Here is a 15,500-nt window from a genome sequence, read left to right as displayed (position 1 = left end):
AAGACAAACTGTCTCGCAGATCATCATCTTCTTTATGAAAGTGTCAAATACACAGTCCTCTATGGACTGGTGGTCAGGATGGATAGTTTCAAGCTGCAGGACTGGGCATCACTTCCCGCTGTAGGAAGATATGGCTTTGTTTCCTCTTCATCATTCTGATATGATTGCCTTTGTTACAGAATCTACATAATTCTTTCACCACTGCTCATAATGGATTCACTGTTATAGTTTCAACAACCCACTTTAAGTATTTACTAGTATTTACTTTAAGTACTGCATGATTCAACATTCCAAGAGAATTCCGTTAAGTGAGCAGGCTACTTTTATAGTTTGTTTTCACAATTTTATTCACTTCAGAAGCAAGTGAACAATTGGAGTGAAATGAGTGACAACAACAACATACTTATTTAGTTATCAAAAGATAAACTGCCTATGCCTGTGATTTTTTTAAACTTCATTTTGGTGGCTGAAATACGTCTCCATGACAGCAAAAGTCATTTCAAAGACAAAAGAAGTTGATCAAGATTTTTTTTCTTAAAGGTGTATTAATTGAGAAAATTTGCCCTTAGTGCAACCACACTGATTCATATAAACAGAATTCATTTAATATAAAATATTTTATACATGCTTACAAAGAGCAATTGTACAAATATATGAACAAAGAGAATTTCAAACAGCTTAGATTAAAGACTCAATAGATACTCAGTATAAGGCGTGATGTGTTATAATATCTTTGGCTAAAAGTTATGAAGTCAACATAAGCCCACACTGGATCAGATTCTATTTTTTGCCACCAATCCAGTTTTTTAAATTGCAAATGTTACAAGTACAAGCTTACTCCTAGACATTCAGGATTTTATATTTTACATGTTATGAATAATCTGATGAACATCAGGGCTGCTGCAGGCATCCAGGATCACTCTCCATTGTGGCCTTTCATGTCTCTTCTTATGATGTCATTCACTGGAAAACATTACAAACAGGGGTGAGTGCCTTTAATATTCACAACCACGCTGTATTAAATTGAAATATTATGCTTATTTCATGTAATATTTTGAAATAATTCATCTTGTATTTTTAATGTTTTTGGCTCTATATTTCGTGTGGATTTTTAAAGTATGATGCATATGTTTCTCTTTACAAAAAAAAAACAAAGTGCTGCTTGCTGCTTTTACTTCATTCTCCCTCAAGTTACTGGGTTGATTTGTTGGAGGGTGAAGGTATTGTGGATTCTTCTACAGTGTTTTGACGTCAAAGCTACCAGTAGGTGTTGCCAAAATCAGATTATTTGGGGGAATTCTATGCTTTTTTTAGAGAGGTGACAGTGAAGAGGTGACAGGAAATGAGGGTAAGGAGAGTGTAACAGAGGCCCCCTAGCCGGACCTCAACATGACACTGTGGTTTGTGGTTAAAATCACCTCAGAGTCTCCAGATATGTTCTTAATTCACACATCCACCAGTCCAGTGATTCAGTCTCTGTAGTATTTATGTAATGAAATATTGCCACAAGATGTCTCATTTTATTAACACAGATTTATCTGCACTTCTGCTCAATGATCGCTTTTCTCACAAAATAAGCTTGATTCTTGCACATGATAGAATGAAAATGTTCTAGATATTTTTTTACATCTCATGAAAAAAATAATAATAGAATTAATAACACAAACACAGCAGTGTATTTTGGTTAATTTGCTTTTGATGCAACAACAGCTTGTTGTGTTCACTTCAACGTTCACTATTCCCCCAGACTGTGTCATAGACCAGAACAAAGGACATTGCTGCTTTTTTTTTAATATAACCACAGGTGTGTCTGCATGTATTTGCCTATACAATACACTTCCTGCTTCTCTCTTCTATTACAGAGGTGTAAAGAGAAACTTTGCCCCACCAAAAATAAGGTCAGGGTACATCATTTGTTCTCTCATTTCATGGCAGTGCTCCTTCATCAGCCTCAAATGCATCTGCAGTCATGAGCAAGTTGTATGAAATGTCAAATGAGACTGAGGTTGTGCATGAAGCTTCTACAAGTTCAGTGAGTGTTTTTGGATGTGTGTGAGTAAGACCTAAAGAGACAGGAAAGTGGATAGAAAGACCCAACAGAAAACCACAAAGCAGGATTTGCAAGCGTACAGTTTCAGTATGCTTGTATGCTCTTGCAGACCGGACCACAATTACTCATCGCTCGGGCAGGTTTGCATGTTTTTTGAATCTTCTACAATTCAACTTAAAGGTTTGGTGATCTGTTGGCTTTTCAGGAACCCAAAATACTCTATTATCATCAAAATATCAAAGACTCAAGTCCCATCTACACATATAAAAGAGTTTTATGTCACTGAAACTGAGATTTTTTTAAAAATGCGTTCTCACATGAAGATTTTTAACTTTGTATCTGTGTAAAACAGAGCCTCAAGCATGAGATTACGCCAGAAACAACAACAACAATGATGGATTTACGGTTTGCCAACATTTTGTTAGCACTGCTTGGACAAATGACTACCCCTGGCAAGGGCTTGGTGATGTTTTTCATATTTTGTAAAAAAAAAAAAAAAAAAGAAAGGTTGTGTGGACAGAATTTTTTAATTTTTTTAAATGGAGGGGGAAATATCTGTTTTCAAAAATATCTGAATATGTGTAGACAGGTCCTCAGACCTTGACTGACTGAGAGAAACTGTAACTGTGCTGCATATTTCTCTCTGGTCACAGTCATATGCACAAAATATTCCATTATTAAATGCAGAACATAAAGACTCACTGAATAGGGCTGGGCTACATTTGATAAGAACTAGTCCATACGACCAGTTTTCCCAACATTTAGCTACTCAAAACAGCCACACTCAAAGGTAAGTCGAAAACCTGAGCCTCATAGAGAGAGCTGAGATGCCATTATTGTTCAAATGGGGTTATCAACACACACTTTCAATCAATTGCTCCTCAAATGCATTTGTGGTGTTGCACTTGTTTATACAAAATAAATGTGAGAAAAGTAAAAAAGTATGAAACACATTGACAGATGTAATAGAAGTACTCACCATCCTCCAGGCAAGCATAGCGGAGGTTCTCCTGTTTAACTGTGACCCTCTCTGGAGCTCGCTCCTCATGGTTTCCTCTTCCACAGCTGATCTGGGTCACAGGCTCCACTCGGCCTCTGGCCTTCCCTTGAACTTGACCTTGGATGTATCTTGAAGGTGGTGACTTTCCCAGTGGCAGCGCTGTCTGCACAAAGCTCTGATGTCTTGACCCCAAACAGGCCTCAAATGAATCAGCAATCTGAGGACCTTCACCCAGTTTGCCCACCGGGGTTCTGGCACTGACACACTGACCGGGGGTGGAGGCAGCGTGGGAAGCTATCAGGGATCCACCGAGGAGGGTGGCACCACAGTTGCTGTAACGCTGGTTGGCAGTGTGGTACAGCACAGGGTTGTTGATCAGAGTGCCGGCTCTGGACTGGTAGTAAACTGGCTGGTCGTCCAGTGAATCAGGGAGTAACACGTGGGCTCTGGGGTCTACAGTGTTTAGATGGTACATTGATGGAGAAACATTCAAGGCTTGAAGGTTGCTCTCCTGCTCCAGGTGATGGTAAAGTGACTTCATTGACAGGCCGGACAGAGAGTGATTGTCTGAGTAGATGTACGAATTCAATTGGTAGTCATCCAGAGGTTCTGCCTTGATGGCTGGAATAAAAATGTTTTAAAAAATCAGTGAAAGTCTTTCATTTGCATTACTGGCATGAGTATAAGTACAGAAGCTGGACTAAAGGCCTTTGCACACCAAGTCCATAGTTTTCATTTGAGTTGTTGCACATTTAAAAAAAAAAAAAAAATCCTACAACATGTTGTGTCAATCACATTTACACACACACTCTCTAAACCTTTCATCTGTCATTTAAGTTTTCTGAACAGGTTTAATTTTCTGCATTTTCCATATTCATCAAAAGCCTTGAGAGTGTAGTTTGACAAGGAAGCATTCAAGACACATACATCCGTAACAAGAGAGAAAAACAGAGCAGAAATGGACAGCGGGCCAGCAAGAAAAAGAGGTGGAAATATATTGAAATAATGTCCTTAAAATATTCCCCATCAAACTGAAGGTAATGTTAGCCTATCCAGAAATGCATAACAATGATAATGGCGTTTACAGCAGAGCGCAATTCAATAGCTGCTTCCATAGCTATAATTTTATAACTCAGGTGGCTGCCAAATGCAAGACACGGGCAGAGAGAGGCCACAGCTAGGGAGGGAAGCACAGGAGCAAATGTATTGCCAATTTTCACAACAAATAGAGTGATAAAACCAATCAAACTCAGTGAGCAAGGTTTGCTGTGCTTCATTTTTATTAGATGACTGATTAAAAAAATACCATGAAGGCCTCAGAGTCTGCAGCCATATTAGCAGCACAGTGGTGCTTCAAACTAATGTCAGCATACTATCATCCTCACAATGACATCCCCAACATGCTGATGTTTAGCTGGCAATAATCGGTTTCACCATCTTAGTTCAGCCTATTAGCATACTAACATTTACTAAGTAGTGCTGAACACAAATTGCAGTTGAGGCTGATGGAAATGGCATTAGTTTGTATCCAGTAATTAACCAAGGCACAGCGCTACAGGAGAAGTAACTAAAGCTGTTATGATTCATCCTCTGGGAACCACAAATGTCTGCGTGAAAAATTCATGTCAATCCATCCAATAGTTGTTGAAAAATTTCAGTCTGGATCATAGTGACCGACCAAAAGATACATTTTTAGCTGTGTCTGCTCTATGGATAGTTATGTCAGCCTGAGTCCTAGGATGTTACATAGATTGGGTAATATTAAAAAAAAAAACACACCACTAAATTTCATGATGAAGCTTATAATTTACACTTCTTTATGCACCAACTCAACCTGCCCAACCTATTTAATCTATTTCTACTTTATTTATTTCCTTATTTGTTTCCTAAAATGCTTAATTAAAAAAAAACTGTGAAGTGTGCGAAAGTGTGTGTCTGCCTTTTAACTGTAGATGTTTCATGTAGGTGGAGAGAGCGAAAACAATAGTGGAGTGACTTTCCGCTTTAGAGCAAGTGAGAGTCGTCCCCCCACACAAAAACCTGCTGCTCACTGCAAACAGCTACTGACTAACTGATTTCTCGTGCCTGGGACTGATTTCTTGTGAAACTGTAAAACTTCATTGTAAATTAGAAGCTAATTTTAATGATGTTAAACTCTCTTTAGGTTGAAATGTTGCTTTAATTGTAAAGCAGCTATATCTAATCTGATTTAAAATGTTGCTATTTCCTGTATGCTAAGTTTGACTTTGGATGGTCGAATTGTTGGTTGATCTAATTAATATTAAGTTTATGTGGGTTTTTTCTTCCTTTACTGGCATCAGTGTAAAAGCAAAGGTCTAAATGCACCAAATCTTTTAGTCTAGAATTTGTGCTGATAAAGGTGAGAAAGGTGACCTGGACACTGATGACCTTTCAGTCACCTTCCTGTTTCTCAAACATTCAAAGTAGCCCCCCACCCCGCCCCTCTTGCTCCTGTAATGACAGAGCTGACAGATAAATACCTATCACAGGAGTGTAGATGAAGTGCTGAGGCTGACTACGTTTCTTCTTCCCGTTGATGACATAGAAGTTGACTTTGGCTGGATGGGAAATGTTCCTGTTTCGATACGGAGGGACCTCGACAAAAAGCATGTTCTAGATGGGGATTGTGACACAAAAGAAGAAAGAAAAGTTCACACTTCAGTTACACTGTCATGTTGAAACAGAAAGGCGTAGGCTGCCCCATATCTCCCGCTTGTGCATTTCAGATTGGAATCGGTATCAAAAATAAAACCCTTTAAGTATGCTATAAATGAAGCAGCATGTTGTGTGTGGAAAGACAATGTTGAATTAATGATCAAATGTATATCTACATAAGGTACCGTGTTGGTTATGTAAAATTATTTTACATGTGTCAGTCCAGATAGTGAAAGTTAACTCACAGCTTGTGTCTTGTCTCTGTCCACAGTGGCCTCCACCTCCCAGATTTGCTGCCCATCTGAAAGCAGAGGGCGTAAAGTGAGCACGCATTAAAGCAGAGGAAGTTTAAAGCAGTAGTTTAAAATTTGAAAGAAAGCAAATAGCTTTGTCTGTACAAGAAATATATAGCTGCAAACAGCAGCCAGTTATCTTAGCTGAACATAAAGACTGGAAACAGGGAAAAACTATCCTGGCTCACAAACACACACACACACACACACACACACACACACACACACACACAAAGTGTAAAAACAACAAGCGGTTCTACTGGGCATTCTGGGCTTTTAAGGTACAAGGTATGCAGATTCTGTTGCCTTTGGCTCACTGTTTCTCCCTGTTTCCAATTCTTTGTGCAAAGCTAAGCTACGTGGCTATAGCCATGTACTGTATTTGCCTGACAGATGTGTAAGTGGTATAGACCAAATCGCAATGTTTATTTACAGTACGGGTTATTAAAAACTCAAAGTTGCATACATTAGCCGAAGCCACAACCTGAAAGTCATTTTACTTTGCAAAACACAGGAGTTGCTGGTGTACCACTGCCTCAATCAGTTAATGTGTAAGACAAAGCGTTGGAAATATTCCAAACATATCGCAGATTTAATCCAATGAATACATTGTTTAGGTGGGTCTTTTCAAAGGACTACAGTGCATTTTGCTGCACTGCAGTGCATTGTTTAGCTTCCATGCTGGTACATTTGGTTTATCAAAGACACATGCAAAGGTTTACAGTAGGCTACATAAAATAAGCACAGCGGAAAATCAGATGGGCCAGACCACCATGTTTAACAGAACATGTTTAAAATTAATGTGAACATAAGTAAGCAAATTTGCAGATTTCACATATTTCTGCAATTGAAATCATATATCAGTTCTTTACCTCGAAGTTTCTGTTGTTTTGAGCATGCTGTCATGTTGATTTGGTCTATAAATGTTCTCCTTTTACTCTTTGGAGGGAATCAAATAAACAAATTATGCTTTATGTTGAACTATTATTATTATCATATTACTATTATGAGTTTGTGAGAAATCAGATGATGTCAGTCCTTGTTTTAATTTACAGTACGTTATGTGAGCACTTTAATACAAAGACAGAGATGAACAGCGCTTTTTTATGTCTGGTTCAGTGTTTCATTCCTACCTCTGTTTTTACCTGCTGTTTCTGTTTTCTGCCCACGCTTTGAAAAAAAAACACAAAAAAACCACACACACATATACACACACACACACACACACACACACAAAGCCTCTGCTCTGGGTCTGAATCTTTATCAGACTGTCTAACCACATCCTGTTGCACAAAAACCCCACGCCAAGCAACAGGGAGGCTTTACATGCAGTCAACTGTACCCATCCTGCTCTCACGCCACGTAACCCTGTGTTAAATGTTGTGTGGGCAGGGGGAGCAGTAACGAGGTGAGAAATTTCCATGTAGAAATAAATAAAAGTTGTCACCTCCAGTAAGGCAGTAAAAGTTTACACTAATGGCTCATTTTGTGAGACATAAAAGTGGGGGCTGAAGGAAGATGTGCGTCACTGATGTTGCCTGGGCAATATGCAAATACTATGAAAATACAAATACTATAGGAGTAGGAGGTTGTGCTTGAACAGGATATTAGAAGGCCAAAGATATATCCGGGTGATGCGTAAAGTATAACTCTATTTTAGTCGTAGAGATCTGGTTGGTGTCCAAATATAAACATAACAATCAAAGGTCAACAAAACACACACGTGAAGGGTTCATAATAACATGACACAATGCTTAATGTATTAAAAGGAGTATGTAAACATGGGAAATACAATTACTTTTTTGCTGAGACTTACACCACTCTCAAACGTAAGTGTGATGTAATTCCTCACATTTAAATCTCAGCAAAAACATGAAAAGGCTCATTTCCCAAAATCAAAAATACACACATTCCCTCTTACGTGTAGTGTTATTTATCAATCTAGATTGTTTTGGTGTGAGTTGCAATGTTGGGGATATTGGCTGTAGAAATGTCTGCCTTTTTTTAAAAAAAAACTAAACAGCAATGTCTTTTTCCAGAAATCATCACCTCTTCACTCAAGATAATCCACAGACATTGTTGTGAACATTTTCATGTAAGAACTTTTTTTTCTCCTGAACGATTCCCACCACTGAGACGACAAAATTTGACATTTTTCGACATACTATACTATGGCATTTTTGGCCATTTTTTCAACATGCTAAATCATGATGTTTTGGGGCTTTGTTGGCCCTTTTTACCCACTTTTTATGCTATGACATGCCTCTACAAGCTATAATATGTCATTTTCAGCTATTTTATGACAACATGCTAAATTATGATGTGCACTTGCGCTTCCTTCTGCACAGTGATATGGTTTGCAAGTGTAGTTTGGTTGTTTGGTAAGAGCTATTTTCTTCCTTACGAGCTACACCCATCATTCGTATCACAGCACAGAGGGAAGTGTCCATCTACTGCTAGCTCAGCTAGCACCACTGAGCTAGTTAATGTTAGAGCTCAGCTGAGGGCAATGACATTAATGTTTGCATCTCATGCTGTCACAGGCGTCTCCTCCATGAGTAGATGTACACTTCCTTCTGTGCTGTGATACAGTTGGTGGGTTTAGTTTGGTAGACAGAAAATCGTTCCTACATGAAAGTGTTCATAACAAGTTATATGGATTATCTTGAGTAACAGGGTCACGATTGAGCACCACAAGCTGCAAACCATCTAGTTCCATTATACTGGAGATATGTCAGACTCCGATATCAGACTCCGATATCTCCAACACTCTGCAACTCACACCAAAACAATCTAGATTGATAGATTGATAGCACTACAGGGAAGAGGAAAAAATGTACTTGGTAACCTGATTTTTGGATGAACGGCCCCCTTCATGTACCCCACTATTATATGTGGTGGCTCAACTTTATGACCTCTTGAAAATTAATTTGAGGGGTAAAATGACCTTATATAATATGATTACTGGTTTTAAAAATGTCTTCCTCACCTTGTGTCTTCTCAGAAAATATCACTTTGGAGTCGGATGTGAAATTCTGTCCTGTAAGGACCATCTGCTGGCCGCCAAGTACAGAGCATCGGTCCAGGTCCTGCCTCTCAACTGCCGGGAGCTCCTGAGCCGAGCGCTGGGCTGCGGAGACAATGAGACACAGCTGCATTAAAGACCACATGGAGGACAGAAAACATCAAGAGGGATCATTTTAAGGGCAGTTGGCTGCTTAAAAACTGATTTTTACAGTTGGACTAATTTGTCTTTTAATTGAACTTTATTTATTTATCTATTGACTATGATCTATTGTTGTTATCCTTTCATTTACCTGTTAATTACAGTCTGAGTATTTTCCTTATTCATCTATTTATCTTAATTATTTATTTTTATTATTGCTTTTATCATGTTATTTATTAATCTATTTTTTTATTTACTTTTTAATCTTTCAATTTATAGGTTTCATCTTGCCTCTGGTGTTTCCTCAATTATGGTAACATTTCCTCAGTTCCTGGTTTTAACTAGTACTGTTTTTGATTCTTTGTTTGTTTGTTTGTTTGTTTGCTTGTTTGTTTGTTTGTTTGTTTGTGTTACAGTCCATTTGTATGAAAAGTGCTACACAAATAAAGTCTAATTGATTGACTGATTGAGTAAAGTACAGTCATGAAGTTAATAAACTTTTCAGCAACCTAACAAGCTATCTAACATTCATCAACATAAGCACTGTACAACAATAAGTACAGCCAAAGCATCCTAAATTAATCAAAGCTTTTTTTTATTGCTGATTAACTCAAATTTTCATTGATGGATATATGCATGGCCTACGCTTAAGTAGTTTGAAAAGGCATGACGTTTACACATGAAGATAAAAACAGTAGTTTAAATACATAAAACTAAAACTGCAAGTTCTGTAATAATAGACGTCATCATCCAGTGACAGGAAGCATAATTTATCTCATCAGGAATTAAACTTTCCTTACAGCATTCAATAGGATGAGAGGCGGCTTGAAGAGACACGATTTGGCCTCCAGGCTGAGGGATGTGGACACGAAACACCAAACGCACACGTGTGTTTTTCCGTCCAATGTCTGTCTCACCGTTCCTCAATTCAATGTCAGCATTTCTCAACTTCAGGATTCCCACACAGTCAATCCTGTAAAATGTAAGACAGATTAGAAGAGATAAAATGTTTTCTTAAATTAGGCCAAAGTGCTTTGTTAGGAACTTCGTTTTTATTCTAAATATGTTGCAAAATAATTTCTGCATACACATAGTCAAAGAGTAGTTTGCTGATATAATCTGTGGCCATTTCAATAAATCAGTAATAACTTCGGTTTGTTCCATGACACTTCAAAAATACTTTTTTGCTGCTGTATTTCAGTGATTCGTCATATGTCAAGTCTGCCAAACTGTTTCTATTTTTGCTGTTGCAGTCACTCCGTGCCTGCTAGTCCGTTATTGGAAAAACTCTCAGGCAAACAGGAAGTGATGCATTTCATGTTTCCATTTACAGTAACAGCACCATGTAGGGAGCAAAAAAGACAAAAGTCGTGTCACTGGAAAGTGCAACAATCACCACCATGAGTGAGGATAGAAAAAAAAAATCAATTGGCAAGAAAAAATCTAACTCATTAACTGTAAATCCAAAGACAACAGATATCACAGACAGTACTGGTGACTCTAATGTATCTCTGTATCAAGGATATGCAAAAACACCACAGGAGTGACTACAGACTGCTTAATAACATGTATCTACTGTGCCACTCACACTACTCTCATGTGGTTCTTTGGCTCCAGTGGGATCTCCAACACTTTGGTCCCATTTATCATCCTCTCCACGCTGGGTGTGGTGACGGTCTTCCCCGTGATGCGGTGAACCTGGTAGAAGGCATGGGGTTTCAGGATCCTCTCGTCTGCTGTTCCTATGAAGACCTGCAGCCCCAGCGGAGCTGTGCCTTGGTACCCACGGAGCTAGTGAGTGCAACAGAGACGATTAAATGCACGCTTCATACTGAGTTTATCTACAATACACACAACAAATTCATACCATGGCACAATAAATCTCCTTTGGGGATGATTTCAGAGCAGGTCACTGTCTAACTGGCGTAGCAAGAACACTGATTTTCATAGTCCGTTTGTGGATCAGTGCAGGGAAAACCAACAGCAACAACTCATTAAAATCAGCAGAGCAGTAAATAAATCAGACCCATGATGTGGTTCCTGCATGTGTCTTTTACCACGTTAAAACAATGCATGTCTTAATAATTTGCCCTTGTGGGAATCAGACTTTTTTATTAATTTGCATGGCTTCACATAAACATTATCCAAGAAATGCATCCTTTTATTTACTATCTCTGCTAGTTTATTTCTCTCTTTACAAAACTGGCAATGACACAATGTGAAGTGAGAGTGATTTTTCTTCTTTGTTTTCTTCTTTGCACACCCCACACCCAAAAAAAGCACCTGAACCTCCGGATGCCCTCCGTTAGGTGTCTTCACAGCTCCTCGGCTGCCCTCAGTCTCATAGTGAGCTCGGTGGTGAGATCTGGGCTCTTGCTGGATGAGAAGCTCATACTGATCAGACTGACTGGGCAACGACCACTCTAAAGACGGGAGTGGAGCCATGGAGAGACCACTGGGGAAAAGACACAGAGAGAGGAGACAACTCATCTCATACATGTCAATTAACCCTTTAAAACCGGAGAAAATTGGCTTAAATTCTTTCAAAAACTTTCAAGAAGTTTCAAGTTACAAAATAAACAAAATCAAAAGAATAAGTAACTATATAGATAAAATACTTAATAGTTATTATCAGAACAATATAGCATTTTTTGGACGTTTCTCACATTCTTTATTGTTATCTTCTAATATATTCTCTGTCTCTGCCTTTCTCTTTAAACTAATTTTCAGGTCATTTTTTTCTTGCTATTAATGAAACATCTCTTTCCAAGTTGCTCATGCCTTCTTAGTCATGATTTCAAAAGAAAACAAAACTTACTTGCTCAGGCTTCAAAGGTTTAAATGCATGTGAAAGGCATCTGAACACAGCACAAGAAAACTGATGTTTTTCCAGGTTTTAAACGTTTAAATTGTGGGCAAAAAACCTGGCTGATTGCACTTAAATTTGAGATCAATAGAAAGACTTAAATTATAAGGAAAAGTTATAAGAAAGGACAGACAACACACCCAAATGCTCCATGGTGGACTGAATGAGGAGGAGGCCACACAGCTGGGAGCATATAGAAGGTTTCAGACTTGACTTCGGCCCCCGTCCTGCCCATTCTCTCCTGCTCGACGGCCCATTCGTAGCCCTCTCCATACACACAATCCTGTCTCTGGGCCTGAACGACCGCAGAGGGCATCGCTCTGGGTAGACTGGAGCTGAGGCTGCTCAGCATCTCCTCCAGGCCTGAGGAGGAGGCCTGAGCTTGGGGCTGGAATTCAGCTGGAGCCTGGTACTGGTGGAGGTAGTAGGACCCCTGCTGCTCATGAGGCGAGGGGATGGGGCTGGGGCTTCGGGAGCGCTGCTTGACAGGAGTGCCCCCCGGACAGGAGTGGGTGTTGTCGTAGGAGCGCTTTCCGTGTGGCGAGGCAGAGCGGGAGCGCTGGTGGGGAAGAGATGAGGCGATTCTTTGGTTCTGGGGCAGGAGATAGGTCTCGTCTGTGACGCTGTTGTGAGGTGAGGCTCCTGGGGAGGAGTGGGCAGAGGAGGTGTGGATGCTCTGGAGGCCCGGGCAGAGGTCTAAGCCGGACAACCCCACGCCACAGCTGCCTACATTAGATGGAGAGACACTCGGTGAAGGCATAGGAGAGTATACCTCTGCGGTCCAGCCGGTGGAGGAGTTACTGCTGGCAGGACTCACACACTCCCTGTAGGCACCCAGAGCTTTGGTGCCAGGGCTTGGCTCCAGGGGCTGAGAGCTGAGAGAGTCACCCGATACCCGAGTGATCTCAATCCGGGGGCTGGGAGCAGGAATGGTGCCTTGTCTTGATGACAGCCCCAGAGAGTCAAACACCGCTTCTGACAGGTCGTCTGTGGTGGGGCTGTGAGAGGAGGGGTCCTGACTGGAGGCTGGCTGGATGGAGCTGGAGGTGTACACAGCGTGATGGTCGAGCACCAGCAGAGGAGGGTGGTTGTCGTTGTGAAGGAGAGGATCTGAGTCATCTGTCAATGATGAAAATGAGGATGAATTTGTGCGCACATCTCCAAACTACAAGGATCCCCTTCAGAGATGTTTAAAGGTCCCTACATTTTGAGTCAGATATCTCTGCCATTTTCATTATAAAGCAGGTATAAGTGCCAGGTGCCATGTAAGTACTGTGTCAAAGTATCAAAACACTCCACAGAGAAATGCACACACAGTCTGTATATAGAAACTGTGCCTTCACTGCACAAACTAAAGTAAGATGGAGGGGGGGGCGGGCAATTATGACTTGTTTTAAGCTGTTTTGTCCTCTTGCAGCATTTTTGTGTAGTGTAGCTGTACCGCCTTTTATTCTTAGACAATGGCACTAGCATTTGTTGAATATTTCTTCATTTTGAGAAAATTACTCTTAAATCTGTCTGACAGATCCACCAGACTCCATTAACAAAAACAATAATTTTACAAAGAATTGAAGTTGCTCGCTCATCTACCATTGCCTCAACTAGTGTGTAAGTACAGTGGAGAAAATATTCCAAATATAGTGTAAACTTAAACTTTTTTTAAGGTGGCTTAAATAGGCTTTATTTGCTGCGCCTCTGTCCACAGCAGTATAGTGCAGCTTCCGTGCTGTTGTATCAAAGATGCTAGCAACGCAACAGAGTACAACAATAAGTCCAGCAGAATAGGACGGACCACCAATATACCTTTAAATTTTGCAGCTACCACTAAGAATGCCAACAGAAACAAACAGGTTTGCAGATTTCACATATCTAATCATCTGAAATTGCCAGTTACAGCCATTTCCCAGCTACAATAACGGAGAAACGATGCCACGAGCATAGATGTGGAAGATCGAGTAACAATGACGAAACAGAGAAGACTGATCTTAAAGAGGCGGGTGATAAAACGAAGCGTTTCAGACTGAGGGTGAACACACATATATACCTGCAGACAGTTTGAGAGAAACAATGTCTTTTTTGAACATTAAAGCATGTAAACATGTTCTAGTAAAAACCCAAAATACAAATATGAACCTAAAAATGAAAATCATATGGGACCTTTAAGACATAAATACTCCTGCACTGAAAATAATTTGACACATTTTGAGCGAATTTGAACTCCATTAGACTGTGATAAAGACAGTTCATGCTTGTTTTTCTGTTTCTATAGTTTCTAAAAACAGAAAGAAGGGTGTAGTTTAATCGCCCTCTTCTTAATGACAGTTAGAGAGGAATATTACAGTTTAACATCAGTACTTGACAGCTCAGTAGCTACAGATGGAGGTCCAAACGCCACTTTACTTCAGTGCTATATAGATTCAACACAAAGCCATCATCTTCACATCCTAAAAACAAATACACAAAGAAAAAAAATGTAGGTGGGGAGGAGATGACAGTATCTCCGTAAAAGCAGGCTTCATACACACCTTTATACAGAAACAGGTCGGAGAAGTCCAGCTCCTCCTGGCTGATGTCTTGACTCAGGCCCCCGGGGAAGCCCAAACCTCCAGAAGTCATCTCCAGATCTGAATATGTAAAATCTACTTTCCACAAGTTTATCTTTTGTGTTAACTTTCAAACTCGCCGACTAACTTCAGCTCTGCGCATTAAAGAAAATTATTAAAGAAACCGACAAGGTTACCGTGTGTTTTCTAAGATTTAAAACATTTGGCAGCTGCTCAAATAAAACATCCAACAGCGCAACATGAGAAAACGAGCGGCAGACGCTTCCTGTCACTGCTGATGATGACAGGCAGACAAGAGGGGTGTGTGTGTGTGTGTGTGTGTGTGTGCGTGTGCGAGATAGAGATAGAGAGAGAGAGTGAGTGAAAGAGTGCAGTTCAAACTCTACACAAGCCCCATTTCCTTTTGTGAGTCAGGTGGAGTCTCAGTATGAAATATAAAGATCAACTAAACATACGGCAGTCTGCTCTCTATTAAACAGTACCTATAAACACCCTTTAATTCAAATGAAAGTAATGAAAAAAAGAGAGCAAAAATCGTCAATGCCTTTAACAGGAAAATGGAGAGGGGCTCAAATGTCATTTAAAAAGTCACAGCATAGTTTGTAATCTAAAATATCATAAAAATGTCACAGTATAGTATGTCGTCCAAAATTGCAATGTCAATTAATAATCACCATTTAGTAATCAAATCCCATGAAAAGATTCAGCTCAACAATAAACTGATCCTTCAAATAAGTATTTGCTCTGTATTTATAAAACACATCAGGGAGCCACAATGCTGCTGAGTGACATTTTCTGTCTATACCCTGATACACATTGTGTTTCATGTTGAGCTTATTTAAGGAAAGCAGAGCCCCACATTTGCATTAATTAGTAGCGCTACAC

The 15,500-nt window shown here is 39.8% G+C and overlaps 1 protein-coding gene across 1 annotated transcript; it reads right to left on the bottom strand.

The window, feature by feature from the left end:
- Positions 1–583: 583 nt before the first annotated feature.
- On the bottom strand, positions 584–14,862 carry LOC121956685 (nuclear factor of activated T-cells, cytoplasmic 2-like). Its single transcript, XM_042505046.1, has 10 exons — positions 14,577–14,862; positions 12,192–13,170; positions 11,469–11,640; positions 10,774–10,976; positions 9,986–10,158; positions 9,009–9,149; positions 5,972–6,027; positions 5,552–5,684; positions 3,030–3,671; positions 584–963 (listed from the first exon to the last, which is right to left on the bottom strand). The coding sequence occupies exons 1-10, from the start codon at positions 14,665–14,667 to the stop codon at positions 917–919; spliced, it is 2,637 nt and encodes an 878-aa protein (XP_042360980.1). The 5' UTR covers positions 14,668–14,862; the 3' UTR covers positions 584–916.
- Between the last annotated feature and the right edge of the window lie 638 nt (positions 14,863–15,500).

This window comes from Plectropomus leopardus, chromosome 2 (genome assembly GCF_008729295.1).
Source record: "Plectropomus leopardus isolate mb chromosome 2, YSFRI_Pleo_2.0, whole genome shotgun sequence".
Taxonomy (NCBI): Eukaryota; Metazoa; Chordata; class Actinopteri; order Perciformes; family Serranidae; genus Plectropomus; species Plectropomus leopardus.
This window is presented reverse-complemented; position numbering and strand designations above follow the sequence as displayed.